Source organism: Lepisosteus platostomus, chromosome 11 (assembly GCF_059453375.1).
Source record: "Lepisosteus platostomus isolate fLepPlt1 chromosome 11, fLepPlt1.hap1, whole genome shotgun sequence".
Taxonomy (NCBI): domain Eukaryota; kingdom Metazoa; phylum Chordata; class Actinopteri; order Semionotiformes; family Lepisosteidae; genus Lepisosteus; species Lepisosteus platostomus.
Window position 1 is genome coordinate 36183612 of NC_142621.1, and position 18715 is coordinate 36202326.

Consider the following 18715-nt stretch of genomic DNA (forward strand, 5'->3'; position numbering starts at 1 on the left):
GTAAAAAAAAGCAGGGAAAAATTGATTCATGAAAAAGATTTAAAACCTTTTAAAGGCTTTAAAAGTATTTAATTAACCTTTTTCAGTTTTTGATTATTGACATTTATTGCAGTCAGTCAAAAAGATTTTGACAGGAGTGTGACATTTTTGCATAGACAGTGTGTTCACAGTGGAATCTAGTTTTTATTTGCATCAGGTCATGATATAAATGAGAGTGCTTTAATATGAAATAATGAGCATCTTGTCTTGGCCCAGTGACCTGTATGTTTCTAACTGACCTTTTGCAGAATTTACTGACACAATGTCAAATTCGTGGTTTTGTCAATGTTTTGCCAAGTCTGAATCCTGAGGACTGTTTGACTTGTCACACAAAACAATTTTCATTGCAGCCAAAACATTCAGCTTTTAGGTCCAGAGAACATTCTTGTAGTAGTCTAGTGCATCATTTTAGTGCTCTCTGACACTTTCAGCTGGCAATATTCTTCTTAGAGAGCATGGTTTCTTCCTGGCTATCCTCTCATGAAAACCATTACTGTCCAGTCTTTTCCTGGCGGTTGAGACATGAACATGAGCTGCAGAGAGAGAAGCCTGCAGGTCCTTAGATGTTTCTCTGGGGTTTTTTGTGACTTTCTGGTTGATGTTCCGGCTTGTAATTGAGGAGATCTTGGCAGGATACATGGTTCTGGGTGGAGTCACAAGGGCCTTGAGTATTTACCATTTGTAGGTTTATAACTTTCCCCAAACTGATGAGCGTTACTCTTCCTCTGAAATCATGATCATGGTATGATGTGTTTCCACTATCCTATATGGTAAAGACCAAACACGCAAAGTTCCTAAGTATAATATTGGACAGGACTGCCCAAACCCAGTCCTTTTTTGCTTGTCACCTAATTATTTAGCCACATCTAATTATCCACTTAATTGTGATTAGTAAACTATGAATTCATTTATTGCTATCAAAAGTATTCACCCACCTTGGAGTTTTATACATTTTATTGTGTTCCAATATGGAATCATAATGTATTTAACTGGGAGTTCAGGTTGATTGGCAGAAAACACTCTATAATGTCAATGTGAAAAACTAAATTCTGATGTCATGATACGTCAACAAACTCTTGAGAATTTTTCATACAGTACATAGTCTCTTCTAGGTCAGTGTTTCCCATTCTGTTCAGTTTGTTTTTACTACCTGCATGCAAAACCCTGCTTATGTGTACATTACACATCATCTGACAAAGGTTTGGTTTGAATTGAATGTAAATCATTTGGAATTTTATTTACTGCTCTGTGTGTGTGTTTGTCTGTCTGTGTGTGCTCTGTGATGTACTGGTGTCATGTCCAGGGTGTGTCCTGCCTTGCATCTGTTGATTGCCAAGACAGATTCTGTTTCCCCCACAAGACTGTATTAAATAAAGAGTTAGGAAAATAGATGGTTGTATCTAAACAAGATGTTGTTTTTAAGTTTAATAGTGTTTGCTTACTCTCCTATTTGGAGATCATCTGCGAACCTGACTACTTTACTAACTATATCATAATCTAGATTACTAACATAAGCATTGTAGTTTCATGGCTGACATTATTTATTCACCAATTAAAGCAATTCAGCAATTAAAGAGAATCCTTTCTCCAATGCTAAACTGAAATGAGTTGTCTATATGTCATGAGACACTGCTTATGAGTCATTTACTTCAGGGCTTTGGCATCAAGTCGGGTTAAGGATGGAGCACAAATATGTTCAGTTATGTTCGTATGGTGACATGCAGTGAATCACAGATAGCTTTAGGGCTCCTGAGCATCCTCAACTTCTCCTTTCAGATTTATTTTATTTTCATTAGCTAGCATTTTCTGTGACACTAAAAGCATGCAGTTAAGAAATACACTTCTGAATTTCCTTTTAGGGGATCTATTTTAACAAGGCTCTGGTAAAATAACCTTGTAAAGCTTTATTTTTTCACATTCTCTTCTTTCCTTGCATTGGGGCTGACTTGATATTGTTCCTTTTCCAAGATGCTGTGGGGGGTGCGTTATGTGAGGTGAGGTTGTCATGGTAACAGTGTCTTCACCTATAACACCTCTAGTTGTCAAACTGTCTGTGTGAGCTTAAGTATTGCACAGCAAAAATAAACCGTAAAACCTAATTGTTCATGTAGTAAATCACTGAAAAAAATCTTATATTGAATAAACTTACAAAGAATGCCTACAGTCAATTGTGTATGAGCTATTTCTTCGGCAGACTCCTAAGCACAAATACCAGAGTTCATGGTGATGAAGATCAAGGAAATATTAACTCTTTCAAATGTTATCTTCTGTTTACTGGAGTGAAGTAGACATGCAGAATTCAGGCAGACATTTTGTTTGACTCTGGCTGCAGTCAGTTTAGCTGTTCGGTAGACTTTGTGACTTTCTCGAAAGCTGGAAATTAGAACATGCCGAAGTTTTAATAGTATTAAGTTCTTTTACATTCTTGTTATATATGTTATATATGTTTTGGGATTGTCTTGACATTTATTGTAATACACCAGATTGCACAGGGCTGTACATGGATTATAAAAGCCCTTTGAGAATTATTGCATTTAGAGCAAAACAGGAGGAGATATCATTTTTATGTGTTGCTGTTCTGTTCTCCAGAAAAACAGTTTTAAAACTAATTTCAAAACTGCACTGAGCTGCACCTGTGACTTCATGCTTCCCTAGAGTAGAGCTGTAAACTGTCCTGTATTATAAGAGACATCCTGCATTTTAATGAGTTGTCCTACATTTATTTGTGTAGAAAACCCACCGTGTAGGCAGTAGTTTTGTATGATTTTAAAAATAATTACAACATTAAAGGAAGAAAGAAAATGGTGGAGCAGAAAACAAAGGAAGGAAATTAAATACATCAGATGCTAACATTAAACATTATGCTTATTGCACAGAAAAGTCTAAAGCTTTGTACAGCAATATATTATTAAGTTATCGGAGTACTATGCACATTGTGATGATCTTTTTTCTAATAATATTCCCACCGACAATAACAAAGAGTGGCAACGTGATGGAGCAGTGGTTAGCATTGCTGCCTCGGGGCATTGGAATACTAGGTTCAGCTCCTGAGGTGCTATCTGTGTGGAGTTCGTATGTTCTCCCCCATTCAAATGGTTTCCTCTGGGTCCTCTGGTTTCCTCCCACAGTCCAAACACATACTGGTAGGTTGATTGGCTTCTGGGAAAATTGGCCCTGGTGTGACTGCATGCGAGTTTGTGCTAATGCGTGCCCTGTGATGGACTAACGTCCCTTCCAGGGTATTTTTTGCCTTGCACCTGGTGCTTGCAGACGTCAGCTCCATCTCACCTGGAAGAATAATAAAAAGAACTTGCCAGTGACTGATAAGCAAAAAACAACTCCACGACAACAGGCCAGTCATGGGAAAATCTTGTTAATTTTCAGAAGAAGTGGCTTCATCAATATTCCAGAGCGCAGTCACTGAATTCAACATCACAGCACTGAAACTGCTGTTTGCTTCCTGAACCTCCATTTCTTATTAGTTTATTTTTAGGGCAGCCAACTCTCACCACTTATTCCCACCATTGTAGTTTGCCTTTAAATTTTGTGGTGCTGATGAAACAGGTCGATGAACAGTGAAATTGACTTCACTGAACCTCAAAAACCTCTTCACTCCTCAAAAAAAAAAAAACCAACAAAAGCACTGCATTGACTGATGAGCCCAGCACCTGTTGGAACAATTGCCATTTAAACAGTATCTTCCTTGATTCAAACGTGCAATTAATCCTCTGAATTGTTTCAGCATGTCTTTTGTTTCTAAGGTTTAACAGAAGATGTGATACACCATATTTTGAGAAATAAATGTTGTGTGCTGAATAAATGGAACACCAAGAAAGCATAAAGCAAATGATTTTATTAAACAAATATAAAACATATTAATCCCTGGTCCTGAAGAGCCAAAGTGTTTTCGTGTTTGTTCCACCTGAACTCGTAATGTCTTATTTGGATTGATCATTGCTAAATTGTAAGAAATTAACAAGCTTTCTAGTTTTGTGTTTATTGACCATATAAGATGGCCTTTAAAGCTTCCAGGACTGAGGCTGATGGTGGCTGATAGCTGTTTCATTGGTTAAGGGGTTGGGCTCATCTTCTACAAGAGATCTGTTTTACAAATCAGGACCCCTGGGCTTATAGTAACAGGTAGCTTGAAAATGAGAATAAACCTTGAAAGAAATTTCTTCAACACCACCCACCAGCTCTTTTGCACTCTATTGGAGGCAGTAACAGGTTGATAATTTTAGACATCTGTCATAACATGTTTCGTTTAGTAGGCCATTTAAGGCTGTTAAATGTCGGCTAGGATTCTTCCTCCCTGCCAGTTACCATAGAAATGAGATCAGAGTCCAATAAGTAGCTGAGCACTGAATCCCTAAAGGCTGGTCTCAGCACAGCATGACTCCATGTCAAGGGCTCAAAACTGCTCACAACTCAAAATGCCTTACTTTCAGTTGAAAGGCTGTCATATTTAACAGGAGACACTTTAAGCACAGTGTCAATGATAAAGGAAAAACACAAGCCTTTATCTTTGTTGTGCTCTCTTCGCAGCAGTTGAACTAAGACGTGGTTTTTGATTGACTTTATGCACTCAATTCAGAAACGTCTTTATATGGCAATTATTGATATTACAACTAAAATATCCATTTAAAAAATCAATGTTAATATATACTTTTAGATATTTAATATTCTAACATACTAATTAATCAGCTGTGGCAGTTTAATTGGATTTCAAAGGAACAACTTAATGACTCATTAAGAATGTATATTCCTAAGGTTTTAAAACTTTTCTGCAAGATATCTGAGAGAAGCCTATCAGTATTATAGGAGACTGAATTGATCTGCTGCAAATTTTAGGAATATTTCCTGTCACATCTTATTTTCATTATAAAGGCACCCAATATACTTTTTAGAGAGTTAAGAGTCTATTTTCTTGCTACATACAGCTTCAGCCACTGTGGAAATCGTATTGAGCAGCATAACTCAAGACTCCAAATTCTTCACTAACTTTTGACCTACTTTGTCTTGTCAGAGTCTGGACCTGGTTTTCTCAAGATATCTAAATGTAATATTTTTGTCTCTCAGAAACTTGTCTCTGTAGGCTGTTCTTTTGTATTTATTACTCTTGTCAACCTCAACACCAGTTGCATCCATGTATTTGAATATTAATCAGTCCCTGTGCTTAGATTGTAATTAAGTCTGCTTTTCTCTCCTGTAGAATAAAGTGGTGACAGTAGATTCCTTGAAAGTAAAGTTACAGGTGAGTGAGTGATTGTTTTAATTTTGCTATTAATTTTAGAAATTAAGTGCAGTTATTTGGCTACAGACAGTTATTTCTAGAGTTCAGTTAAACAGATGCATGTGAAGTACTACCTTCAATGACTTCTTCATACCTCCTCACAGTGGCTCACTCTCAGACACATTTATTGGATAATGCTGATCGGACTTTGATTTAAGATGTTATAAGTAAAGGCTTCATAAGTAGTAGCTTTGCTCCTTTCTGTTAAACAGCAGAAAGACAGATGTGGCTCAGTGAGGCATCAGTACTCTTGGCAATATTAATATAAAAATTGAGAGTAACATTCAGACAAGCTCTGGGTCTTTTTTTATCATATTCCTTAATAAATACTTTTAATTGGGTAGAGTACCTCTGTTATAATTGAAACAGAAATTGTGTTTTGACCATCATGCTATTACGATTAGTAATCCCTTAGGAAAGACTTCTGTGGAAAGTTTACATCCTACTTTCATATATTTCTCATTTTTCCTCTTACAATTAAACATACATTTAGATTAATTTACCTCTCTTTAAACACATTCATATGCTTCACCACGACTTCACTGTGCTTTAACACATTTAAAGCACAGTGTCACACCATGACACACTACAGGAAATGCTTGTAATACCTGTGCAATGCTGTTTCTAGCACTTGCTATGATAGATTGTGACATTAGGCTAATCTGGTGTGGTGACAGACAGTAGAGGCATGACAAAAGCATAGAAAAGGAGAGCAGAATTAAAGTACACTAGTGTGTAAGGAATAGGACAAACTGACTAAAAAGTGACAAATTACCTTGTGGAGCTACCCCGGTAAGGTTTCAGCAGGGAATGTCAGGGCTTATTTTAGCTGAAGACTGAGAGAATGTCTGATGTACCTCTGTCTGCTCCTCAGATCTGGGATACAGCTGGGCAGGAGCGCTTCCGCAGTGTCACCCATGCCTACTACAGAGATGCCCAGGGTAAGCCCTCCACATGAGCTCCAGGCGCTGAGCTCCCTAGATAAAGTGTCAGTGACCTGCACAGAGCCTGAACTGTTCCCTTTCCCAAGCCTAAGGTGGCCAGCCTTGGTCTAGGAGAACCAGCTGTTTCCATCGGTCAACCTTAAATCATCTGTTATTGAACGCTTGGAGCCAGTGGGCCATCTTTTTGGTGTGGGTTTGGGGGGGAGGGGCGATAAGAAGGGCAGTCACACATCCTTCTGAGGTCTTGGGGTGCAACTGTCAAATTAAAACAAAAATAAAAACAACAATTAAAACAATGAGACACTCCAAAATCTTGACCATCAGCAAAAGCGGAGGGAAAGAAGACGTAACAGACTCCTAGTCCACTCCTGAGGTATAAAATCTACTTTGAATGATCTCATTTTCACTGGCTTTTCCCAAGTAATTTGTACAATTAGATTATCGCAAGATAATTTGGAGCACAAAGTTGTCTGACTTTCTGCGTGCAACCTAGCTAATTAAATTTGTCATTTCTAACTCAACTGAACAGTTTTTTTTCTGAAATGATCAAGAGCTTCTAGTGATGTAAATTTATAATTGAGGGTGACCTCTGTAACGTGCTGAGCTGTAGGGTACAGGAGTTCACTGTGCAACAACCTTATTCTCACAGCAAACAGTCCTCTTTATACAGTGAGTATGCTCATAAACGGTTTGATGAGAAGACATCGTATGTGACCATAACAACACCGAAAAGTTAAATTAGAATTCTATTATGAGGTGGCTTAGTGTAGTGAGCAAGGCTCTGATTCCAAAACTGACAGATTGTGGGTTCAGATCCCCACCGCTGACACTGCTGTGACCCTCTGAGTGAGGTACTTTACTCCAGTTGCTCTAGTCCACCCAGCTGTACAAGATGGGATAACCATTGCAGGGAGGTTCCCTGAAACAGACCACTGTCCTGACTGGGAAGGAGTCCTGTGCACCCCAGTCCAATTAACACTACAATAACCAGGATGAGCTGTTTTTTTGAGCCCCTGTGGCACTGCTATGGACTTTACCTTTTTATTTGTTTATTTCAGCACATACCTATTCAAGTACACATTTCATTAGCATAGCACATTTCGTTAGCACAGTGGGATGGTTTGCTCCCAACAAACGTCATGATTCGTTCTAGTTCAATAAAAAACAAGACTGAAACTTGTTAAACTCAATTGATAGGTGCAGCTAATCCAGCTGATCAGTAGGATTTAAGAACCTCTGTTGTGTTTCACTTGTAAAATGAAATCATTTGAAATGAAATATACATAAGTGCTAATGACAGGCATGAAGCTAAAAATGAAATACTTTACCAATCCAGACATTTTGTTTATTTTATAAGGAACGTTTTCATAGTAAACACCTTTTAAAAAGTTATGTTACCGAACAGCAAAGCCATTGCAGAGTAAGAAACTAAGGTTTTAACAGACTGCATTTTGTTTGTGAATATAGGCTTTATTGGAATAATTAGCTTCTTTCTACTAGCACCATTATTAATGTATGATCAGAAGCATTTGCCTATCTCCTTCTTATAAATAGATTTATAACTACACAGAATAAACTTTGCAATACTGTCACTATTTTATGCGAAGTCCAATGAAGGTAAATCATAGTATAAGTGGTGACAAAGGGATATAAAAATGTAGAATAACTAGTAATTTAAACACAAGAAAGAAAACAAAGATGACGACTTTCACTTCTCTGTTCTCTTCATTAGTTTCTTAATTCTCTTTAAAGAGACACTTATACAAAATAAAGGGCATGGGGAAGAAGAGCTCCACTGTGGGTTTCTGCTGATGAAGCCCTAACAAAGACTTCTCCTGGTTCTGTCAAAGGTGTGACGGAGGCTGTCACGGTGATTTCCATAAAAGTATTTTTAAACTCTTATCAGGAAAGATGAAAAAGGCTCTGGAGATACAGTACATCGAATATGAAAAACAAATTCTGAAACAAAATCTGTTTGTAAAATAATGTGCGTAAAGCCAATTACCATTCCTCACCTCTTGTATTAGTCTTTAATTGTCACAGCATACTGCTCCCTTCATGCCTGAAGTCAAGCTGGAACATGTACGTCATCTCTAATCCTTTCCTGAATCACTTGTTTTTCATGTTTTTGTAAACATCCTAATTAAAGGCCTGTCTTTTTTCTTTTGGAGAAAACAATGTGACCAAAATAAATATTGTTTTTGTTTTTTCTAGTTTGGTTCTGTGATCACTAGTTGCATTTTTTTCTAACATCATGTTTGAGATAGTTATTATTCTTACATTGGAAAGACCAAGGGGAATTTTAGCACCAGAGGCCTCTAGGAAACAAAAAGCACCATCAGGCACGAGCTTCATAAATGTAAACTGGTAGCAGGTGCATTGGTTTTGGTTTAATCCTGGCTATAGAGCTGTCTGTCACTTTAATATCCTTTTCCATCCACTACTATTATTACATTATTAGAGTGATCTAGCCTTTATCTTAAGGGACTTAAATGTACAGTATACTCCATTGTACAGACAGATATATTTACTGAAGCAATCAGGGTGAAGTACTATACCTTGCTCAAGGCTACAGTGGCAGTTCTCCACCCATTTGAACTCACAGCCTTCTAGTTGGAAGTCTTACTCACTAGGCTGCTGCCTAAAACATTTCTGATGTAACTTGCAGGGGAAAAATTCTTTATGCTGACATGTCAATTCACAATTCATGTACTGTAGATGCAGAATCTACGGCCCTAACTGTTCTCCTTCCTCGACTACCTCCTGCATATTAACAGGACGACATTCAAAGCTTTTTGTCTCTGTGTTTCTAAAGGTATTAATATAAAATCCCCAAACTATGTTTAATTGAAAAACATATTAATAACCCGAAGAAGGCTCCACGGCCGAAACGTTGCGTTATCTTTCTTTTCTTTCTCAGCAAGGAATAAACCCATTACCTGTTAATTTCAGTTTTCCATCCCCGTACTGTCTCTATCCCCGTACTGTCTCCCCGAACTGTCTCTATCTGGATACTTTTTATCACGAATTTCCTCGAAGTAGGAGCTAATTCTACGAAGTTACTATGATATCTGACTTCACTGACCTGTGTCCTGTGTTTCTCTCTAGCATTGCTGCTTCTCTATGACATCACCAGCAAATCCTCCTTTGATAACATCAGGGTAAGGAGCTGACTTCTACTGAGGTTATTTCACCTTTCATCCCAAAAACCAAACTCTTGACCTTGTTTCATGAGTTTGAGAAGAACAACTGGTTCATGTTTTTTTTTTTTAAAAGACCGGCAATAATGAAATGCCATTAATGTCATATAATGTATATTTTAAATGCACATTTTTTAAAGGTTTTGATTAAGTATCACACATTATTACATCAGATGCTGAGAGAAATCAGTGAAAAGCTAGCTTTTTAGATTACTGATTTCATACAACACTTCATATTGGCTTTGAGTTTAAGTTATGTGTCTGTGTCTTAAGGCATATGGTTAAAAATGAAAAAAATGCTCATCTATATAAAGAATGTACCTGCCAGCAGTGAGGAGAATTTGCTTTAAGACAGAATTTCCACTGTCACAGAGTACTGACAGGGTCATTTTTCTGATTACCTTTGAATTAACTGCCATGTTCATCAGTTTCCAAAGGCAGAGTTCCAAATGTGTAAGCTGAGACTGTAGACTGTATAATGGTTATTTTATCCATTTTCTTTTGAATGAAAAAATTACATTGCATAATATATGGTTATTTAACTATTGAGTATTAGTTGCCTTTGGGTGTTTAACATTTTTGAAGTGCAACCTTGCAGATGGAACTCCATTACAAATGCACAGCACTACTGTGAGAGTTCAGTTAGTTTTGTTTGGCTGGCTCTTGTGATAATTATCCCGTTGACACAGAAAAACATTTTTACTATCAATCGGTCAATAAATTTGCTAAAAAGCTGCAACAGGCTTCAAATATCCAGTACTGTGAAATGTGCATTGTTTCAATAATGCTTGGCGATACAAGAAATCTGCACTGGGATTATTGTGTATGTATTTTCAAACATTAATGAGGTCCAAATATGAGAATGCCATCAAAAAGCAGGTGTTGTGAAGACCAGCAATTAAACCCTCACAGGCAAAATAATTTTATTCTCGTAAGCGTAATGGAATCTTCCTTAATCTTGAAAACTATTTTTTATGTCTTTTTACCTCTGTTGAATTTGCTTTTAGAGAACTCTGGACTAGTAAATAAAAATAGAATGAAAGCTGTTGGGTGATCTTGACAGAGATGGAAACACAAAGATGTGTGAAAACGTGGCTATACAGTGTGTGTGTGTGTGTGTGTGTGTGTGTGTGTGTGTGTGTGTGTGTGTGTGTGTGTGAAGCTGCATTTGTTTTTTAACTTGAGCATGTTCTGAAAAACTGTTGCTAGCACAACTATCATGTCCTCTACTGTGCCTGTGCAATTTTGACCTTTTTCTTTCTTCATTGATTGCAAAGGCCTGGCTGACAGAGATACATGAGTACGCACAGCAGGATGTGGTCATCATGTTGCTTGGCAACAAGGTGAGATGGCCTTCCTATTTTTTGCTCCATTTCAAAGCAATGTGAACAAGCAGGGGGCTTGAGGTCATCCCTCAAAGGGGCCTGTCAGATGCCAGCAGATTAGTGACAGATGCACAGCCACCAACAGTGACATCCCCACCACAAAACCAAGATTGCTCCATCTCAGAATGTGCTTCTTCGGTCCAGCCACAATGAAGTGTTTTTTATAAATAACCACTCGTATCCTCATGCCTCCTTTAAAATGCATTCACAAAGCAGGGTTTTGCTACATTTAGCTATATAAAGCAATACAGTACAATGCTAAGAATATACTGTAAAAATACCTTAGAAACAGCAAAAAAATGAAGTGCAACCAATGTTACAAAAATAATAAGCATTGGCTGACTGCACTAGAAGTTGTAAATGAAGTAGAAGCAGCATCTATTTCAAGAACTTTGCTAAGTGTAGAATATGGGCTCCCTCTGTTGGTTGAAAGAACTCAAGACACTCAGGTGTGCATGCATATGCTTTTTTGGGGAATTGGGGATGTGCTTACTCAGATTTGTAAAAAGTGTGTTTCGTAAGAACATAAGAATGAGTACAAATGAGAAGGGTTCTGTTTGCCCATTTGATTGTTTGAAGCTTGTTGATGAATCTTGCTTCATTTTTTAAAATTAGAAATACATTATAATTAAAAATTTTAATAAGTATCAATGAAGATATTTATTACAGTATTCCAGGGAGTCTGCGTCACCAACAAGGCTGGTCTATTTATTCTAGAACCCTATCAACCATCTGTGTAAAGACGTTCTTCCTGATTTAATTACTCATAATTGATTTCCATGAATAGTGCTGAATTAGTCTTCTGGATTGTCTCTGCCAGTAGCTCTTATCAGATGTTTGTCTAACACAAGCCCGAGGCAGAGGTTTCTTGACCTGTGTTGTGCTTTCAGTTGGGTTTTCAGTTAATTTTATCATGTATAAAAATTCCTAGGCTGTCAAGCGGTAGAGGTGCTCGTTTAGAGGATGAGCCCTGTATTCCATGCCAGTTCCAGACCTGGGCTGTGCCTTCAGCCTTTGAGACTGAGATTCGCATGGCAGCTGGCAGCATTTGACCAGAGCTTCACCAAGTGTGAGTGGGTTTGAGCCATCCTAGTCATTTGAGTCCTGTGAGCCTGCAGTGTTGTTGGTGAGAATGTCAGTAGACACCAACTGACACCAGCTCTCCTATAGGCAGTGTTGTACATTTAGGAGGAAGGCATGTGTCTTCCTCTTCATGTACAGGCTGATGAGCCAAGCTGACTAAAGCATGGCAATTCCAGACTGGAACGAGGAAAAAAAGGGGAAGTACAAAAAGGCAATTCCTACTCAACACTCAACTCTCAACACAATTTTAAAGTTCAAACATGCTTTTCACTGTCTTTATGCAGTGTGTGCCATTAAAGCAGTTGTACGCCCACCTGTAACAACATCTGTCATGTTTCTGTTTCTGAGAGTGTTTTCTGACAGAACGGCTGAAAGAACCCTTTATTATTTGACATCAGTTTGTATCTTATTATCCCATTACTGTCCATCTTATACGTTCATGGGGAACTTGTTATTCCTTTTAGTTTTAATGTTAAGCAGCCTGTTGTGAACTTGTTATCATTGAATCATTAGATCTACTGTATAGTAGACTCATACCTATGAGTGGGCCAAAATGCTAAGTGTTAGTAGTTCATCCTTTCTTTGAAGAGAAAAAATTGAACTTGAATTGTATATCAATAACACTTAAGCTTAGCTGCAGCCATCTATCGGTAACTTGAGGTTCAGAAACAGCACTCGGTGAGTCACCTTTTCTCTGTGTTTCTATCACACACAGTCAGACATGAACAGCGAGAGAGTCATCAAACGTGAGGAAGGAGAAAAGCTGGCCAGGGTAAGGAAACCCCTGTGAAAGTATTGTTTTTATCATGCTCGTGTCATGCAGGTACTTTGCCATGGTTTTCTGTAGTATGTATCATGCTTAACCGTTTCTTTTCCTTGCTGTGTTTCTATTATGACTCCACTGTGCTTTTTATCACACTTCAGGAGCCAACATGAAGTACAGGTCATGACTTTGTGGCCTTTTCATGAAAACACCTTAAGGCAATTTCTCCTTTTAATTTACCTTTTCTCAGATTCAAAGGTATTACACCAATAGTTCAAAGACACTGAAGTCTGGTAAGTTAAGGGTAAATTGATCTAAATTAAAACCTTATAGGTAAGCTAAACCTACAAGATATATCCGGTAATACTCAAGGTATTTTTTACTCTTAGCAGCTCAACCTACAACTGAAAGGTTGAGAATTCAAGCACCTGCTACTTATAGTGTTGTCCTACCCTTGAACAAGGTGCTTCTCCCCAGTCTCTCTGGTCTACCCTGCGATGGAACGATACCAAGCAACATTCCAAGATGAGCTTTTTTTTCCTTATCCTTGCCTCAACCCCCCCCACTACCATGGTGCGAAATAAATGAAAATTGGAGAAGTAGCATTTCATTCCACAGAGAGACATGTACTTTCAATCTGCTTGAAATGATACACAAGCTGGGACCGGGATGAAGTCATGATGACCTGATTTAGTTTTGACTTACTGCACTTTGCTCTGCATTTGTCATACTATACTGCACTAAATTTTCACAAAGAAGATCTCCTCTTCACTCAGGCTTAAAGGCCTTTCTTATTTGAATTCACCTTGTCTCATTTCCATATTCCTTTTATCTACCTTTCTCGTGTTGCAAAGTGTTTGGTTCTGTTTGCTAGAGTTGAATATTATGGCCAAACTGTGGGCACATTATCAATGTATATCATTTGCTGTAGGACGTCAGTGTACTGTCTAGCTATTGTACCTAAAGCACTTTCTGAAAAGGGCTACTCAGTGTTGGCCTCTCTCTTTTTCTTTCTTTTTCATCTCTGTTTGAGCTTTCAAAGATGTCCACTAAAAAATATTTTTACCAATTCTCTTATAATGTAAAAAGCATGGAAACAGTAGAATATCAGAGCAAAGAATAGCACAGTCTTTCCTCAATACACAACAATTGAGTGGGACAGATTTTGCATGTTGAAGGATGTCTTGGGATATTTAAATAGAAGATGGCTTTTGCAACAGAGCAGACCAATTCTGTGGGGGCTCGATGGGGTCAGGTGAACTAGTATAGGATTTCTCTGTATTGTGACATTAGCATTCCCTCCCTGACAAATGCTGTCTGACAAACTTTTGTTGGGCATAACATCTTGACATGCCCTTTGCCATCAAGCTCATGTTGTCGATCTCACAATCCCCCAACAAATTGCCATTTGCCAAGGTGTAATAACTACTGATGCATCTGTTTTAAGGGGTTTTCTCAGGCCTCAGACTGATGCTCCTGGTTGTTTTGCAGGAGTATGGGGTTCCCTTCATGGAAACAAGTGCCAAAACTGGAGTGAATGTGGAACTGGCATTCCTAGCTGTTGCAAAGTAAGTTACCAAACTAACAGGTTGGTTGGTGTCTGAACTGAGCTTTGTTCCAGGGGGAATTATTTTGCAGAATTATTGTTTTTACCTTGTAATACACTGTGGCAAAATAACTTCTTTTTGCCATGGTTTGATTTTATCCATTTCATACTGTATACAGTAGATGGCAAAGAAAAGTATACTGGAAGTATTTTATAATTTCCTTCATTTTCGCATTTCCCTGGAAATGTGTGTAGGATTTGTCAATTCCATGACTATTTTCTTTATTTCATTTCGCAATGTTTCATGCAGACACAAGTTTCATTCTTTGTTCTTTGCAAAAAAACATTAAGGTAAATTCTTACATGCTCACAAATGGGTAATAGCCAGTAACCTCAAACCGAAATCTGCTCACTAGTACTAAAAAAACAAACTCCCTATACAAACACTCAGCTTTCTCACAGTGTTTGTCAGGATTTTTTTTAATTACTGACAAAACTGTTGCCATAACAGCAGTCTACAGTATAAAGGTCTGGTGTACTTGTCTTGATTCACCTGGTGTGGTATGTTGACAGAGCAGCCTCAGATTCTGTTTGCTTAGACTTCATCATAGTTTGCAGTGCTGAAACTGTTCTAACACGCTATTGGTCCATCACTTTGAGGTCTAATGATGCAGTATCTCGGCTACATTTTGGCTGTGGGTTGGCAGTGCCAGTTTAAAATCATGGGATGCCGAAAGGGAACTAGGTTCTCTTCCTGGTCTGTATGAGGAAACCATGATTTAGAACATAGGTGAGGCTTTAAATGAGAGGAGGCCTTTCAGCCCATCTAGCCCATGTGGTTAGGAATCGATTCAAAGATTTCATCCTTTTCTTAAGATAGCCATGGTACTGGCTTTGATAACATGGTTGGGTTGGGTTGCTCCATATTCTTACAACCCTCGATTCTAAATCAAACTCAAGGGCCCATTTTGTCCCTTTTGAGACACAAAATATAGATTTGACTTTCTTTTGATTTTTATTCTTTCTAGAGAGAAAATGCACCCAAGCACACAATCTAAAGGGGTATAGATAGGGTTAACCTTGAGGACTATTTCACATTTACCGTATTTGCAAAACAAGGACACTGGGTCACAAGTAGGGCACTAAAAGGAAGTTAATTTAGGACAAAGAACAGTTAACATGCTTTGGCACAAAAAGCTATGGGTATTTTGATCAGGACTCCCAGCCAGGTGGTGAGGCCCATGCTCTGAAAATTTTAAATTCTCGTTTACTAAATGTCTTATCCCTCTCTTTCCTGTCTCTGTCTCCTTCCCTTTCTCTCTCTTACCCAGGGAACTAAAGCACAGAGCAGTGCAGCAGCCAAATGAGCCCAAGTTTCACATCCATGACTACATTGAGTCACAGAAGAAGAAGACCAGTTGTTGTGGCTTCATATAGCAGCTTGTGAGAGGCACACAGGGACAGTGATGTACAGTAAATTGACTGGTGTGAGGGGGCTGGGGGACATCTCCATACTCTCCAGTAAGGCATACTGAGAGACTCTACAGAGAAAACGCATCGTTGGGGGTCTAAGGGCCCTTTCCTCCCCACCAGGTGTTGAGCCTATTGCACTGTCGGTGCCATGCATGAGCCCTCTTGGTGTGCAATCCTGGGATATGTGCCATATTTGTTTTTTGAATGGGGCAGGTTAGGGAAAGAGGAGAAGAAGTGGGTGGGAGAAGGACAGTGTAATTACTTATGACTTTAACTTATTTAATTTTGATCTGGAAAACAATTGTGGCTTAATCCTTATTTTTCTTTTTAAAAACATAATTTTGCTTCCATTTTTCTTACCCTATATAAGTTTAATTAATTTATTTTTTTTTACTTTCAAGCAGTCCAAGCAGAGACTGCAGCACAAACATTTTGAAAATCAAATGTTCTATGGTATCTGCAACCACTCAGATATACAGTAATTACTCATCCACTTTATTGTTGCAGTCAGTTACTACAAGACTAAGTACTGTAAGTCAACCAGACATGCCATATGTGCTGATAGTAGACATATCAGCAGTATACAAATACAACTGTAAACAATTTGTCTCAGTTAATAGAAAAATAAACAGCAATTAGCAGACAGATCTACAGTTTGCCGAAGAGCCCAAAACAGCAAGATGTCTGTACAGCAAATGGTGAAAAATAGAAAATTCTACTCCCTTTATGGTCTTGTCCTGTCCATGGACAAAGACTAGAGATAGCTTGTAATTGTAGGTTTAGTTTGTTGTACTTTAATGCTGACTCCAAGCTGTGAAAGTATGTTTGAAAGAGGCCCGCATCCAAGACAGAAGAGAAATACATTACTATAAGGCCACGAAGTTTGTCACTGCAGTTGACCAAAGCTTTAAGTAAATGTAAATATTGAAGGCCCATACGAAGTTGCTATTGAGGTTGCTGTTTTATGTTTGTGACCTGGCAATGATTTGTGATTTATGCTGTCTTTGCTCTGTTAAATCCAAGGGGCATTTGAAGAAAATGGTACTTTCTCACAAGATTCTCATAGAATTATTTGGGTGCAGGAGTTCCGTATCTTTGAAATCTTTGGCTTTCAAAGACAGTTCTGCTGATTGCCAAAAAGTACCACAATGTTGCACAAAGTAGCTGAGCTGTACATGAAATAAGATGTTCTCTGAGACAACACATTTGTAATTTTGCCATGAGAATACAGTTTATATTTATAAATACAAGAGGCCCCATTAGTGCTTACTCTACTCATGCTAAGTATTGTAGAATAATACACAACCTATATGTTAGAGACTGTATTCATAAAGTGATTAGACATTTGCAACCTGGTAGATCATCTCACATCTAACAGTCTTCCTGCCGTGCTTGGCCTTGTTGGTAGGATCAACATAAAAACATTTATAAGTGTTGACTTGTGCATCTTTTTTCTGTACGCATTTAAGAAGACTTATTAAATGTATAGTGATGTGAGATAAAAGCACACACAGCTTACTGCAAGTTCTATGAGAAAATGAGTGGTAGTTAGTATGAGCTCTTCAAAATCGTGCTCGTGAGAAGACACAGCCCTTCAAGTACATACGTCAGTCCTTGTTGACAGCAGGAAGGGAAGCTTCCTCATTGTCCAGATCTCTACAGCGTGATCTGTATCTGCTTTCTAAAGGGGTTCAAACATGTACAGGGTTGAAATCATTGCACATGACTTTAAGATTGACCCTAAAGGAAGACAAATGTCTAAATTAGAAAAATAGGATTAAATAGCTATGTACTGTGCAGACACTTCAGGGAGAACAGAGTGTGTTCTGTTGTAGAAAGGATATTTACTGGTTTCTCTTGCATATCCTTTGTGGTGTTCTGCAAAACCACACTTCAAGACCAGTGTTTGATATGAAAGCCCTCCTCAGCTAATGTGGTGCAGTCAAAATGTTTTGTTCTGTATAGGTTTTCTTTTGCAACACTATGCGATTTAATCTTTGTAATAAATAAGGAACTGTGTCTGTTGTGCTGCCTTCTTGCAGAAATTCATATTGGTTCTGTTCAGAAGAAAATACATAAGTTCATTTAAATGATGTGCTTCTTTAGATACTGTACAGGAAATGGGCAGAATGTAAAGGAAAATTATCATGATTATTAGAGGTGAGTAAACTGAATGGATGACTCCTAAAGCTTTTTGGTCCAAATAAAAGTTTGGTCCACTTTTGTTGTTGCCCTAACTCCTTAATTACTAATAAATTCCCAAACTTGAAGTGAAATGTGAAGTAAAGCTTCTTAGGTTCGCCCTGGAACCTTCTCTGTTTACTCTGACAAACTGCATAAAAACCCAGAACGCAATGGAATTGTCAACTCAGGAATAAAAGGGAAAAATCCCACGGGATGAATTTGCCAGTTCGCAAATGCCTGCATGTGAAAGAGGCAGCACCACCACTGAAGTCTTCTTAAGAGAGGATGGATGGAAATTAGTTTGATAGCAACCTCAATCCGAAGCCCCAGTCTCTCAGCACTCACCTTTAGAGATGCACCCTTCTTTTGGCAAAAGTATTGCTTTGTGTTAAACACTCAACAAACAGAACTATGGATGCCTTGCAATGTGTAATATTACCTTGTATTTTGCTTTCTTATTATTTGTAAGGAATGTTGCCTGCTTGCTTGGTAATTTTTCTGTGTAATGTCTTTCAGTTCCTTTCTATGAAGTTTTGAATGTTATTGAGTATTATAAGAAAGTGATTTACAATGCTATAAACATCTCTATATTTTTACTGTTGTGGATGTGTTTGGTTCTGTTCTGTGTTTTTGTTTGTAAGTGTGACTACAGTATATGACCTAGGGGGAAACTGCTGTTCATCTTATTCTGAGATGGAAAAGGAAGCTCGCATAGACCCATAACCACAATAGCACATTTGCAGTGGTACACTTAGTAATATGTTAAGCTAAAAACAAAGCCCTATTTTTTATAGAAGAAAAAATG

At 38.1% G+C, this 18715-nt stretch overlaps 1 protein-coding gene across 3 annotated transcripts in view; it reads left to right on the forward strand.

Annotated features, from left to right (window-relative positions):
• The window catches only part of LOC148652550 (ras-related protein Rab-37), a 55067-nt gene extending 36556 nt beyond the window's left edge, over positions 1-18511 (forward strand). For all 3 annotated transcript variants that reach the window (XM_088599428.1, XM_088599430.1, XM_088599431.1), the window contains 7 exons: positions 5252-5293; positions 6207-6273; positions 9385-9437; positions 10754-10819; positions 12660-12716; positions 14199-14275; positions 15585-18511. In XM_088599428.1, the coding sequence (XP_088455554.1) occupies positions 5252-5293; positions 6207-6273; positions 9385-9437; positions 10754-10819; positions 12660-12716; positions 14199-14275; positions 15585-15690 (468 nt within the window). In that variant the 3' untranslated portion in view covers positions 15691-18511. The remainder of the gene's footprint in view (positions 1-5251; positions 5294-6206; positions 6274-9384; positions 9438-10753; positions 10820-12659; positions 12717-14198; positions 14276-15584) is intronic.
• Positions 18512-18715: the final 204 nt, after the last annotated feature.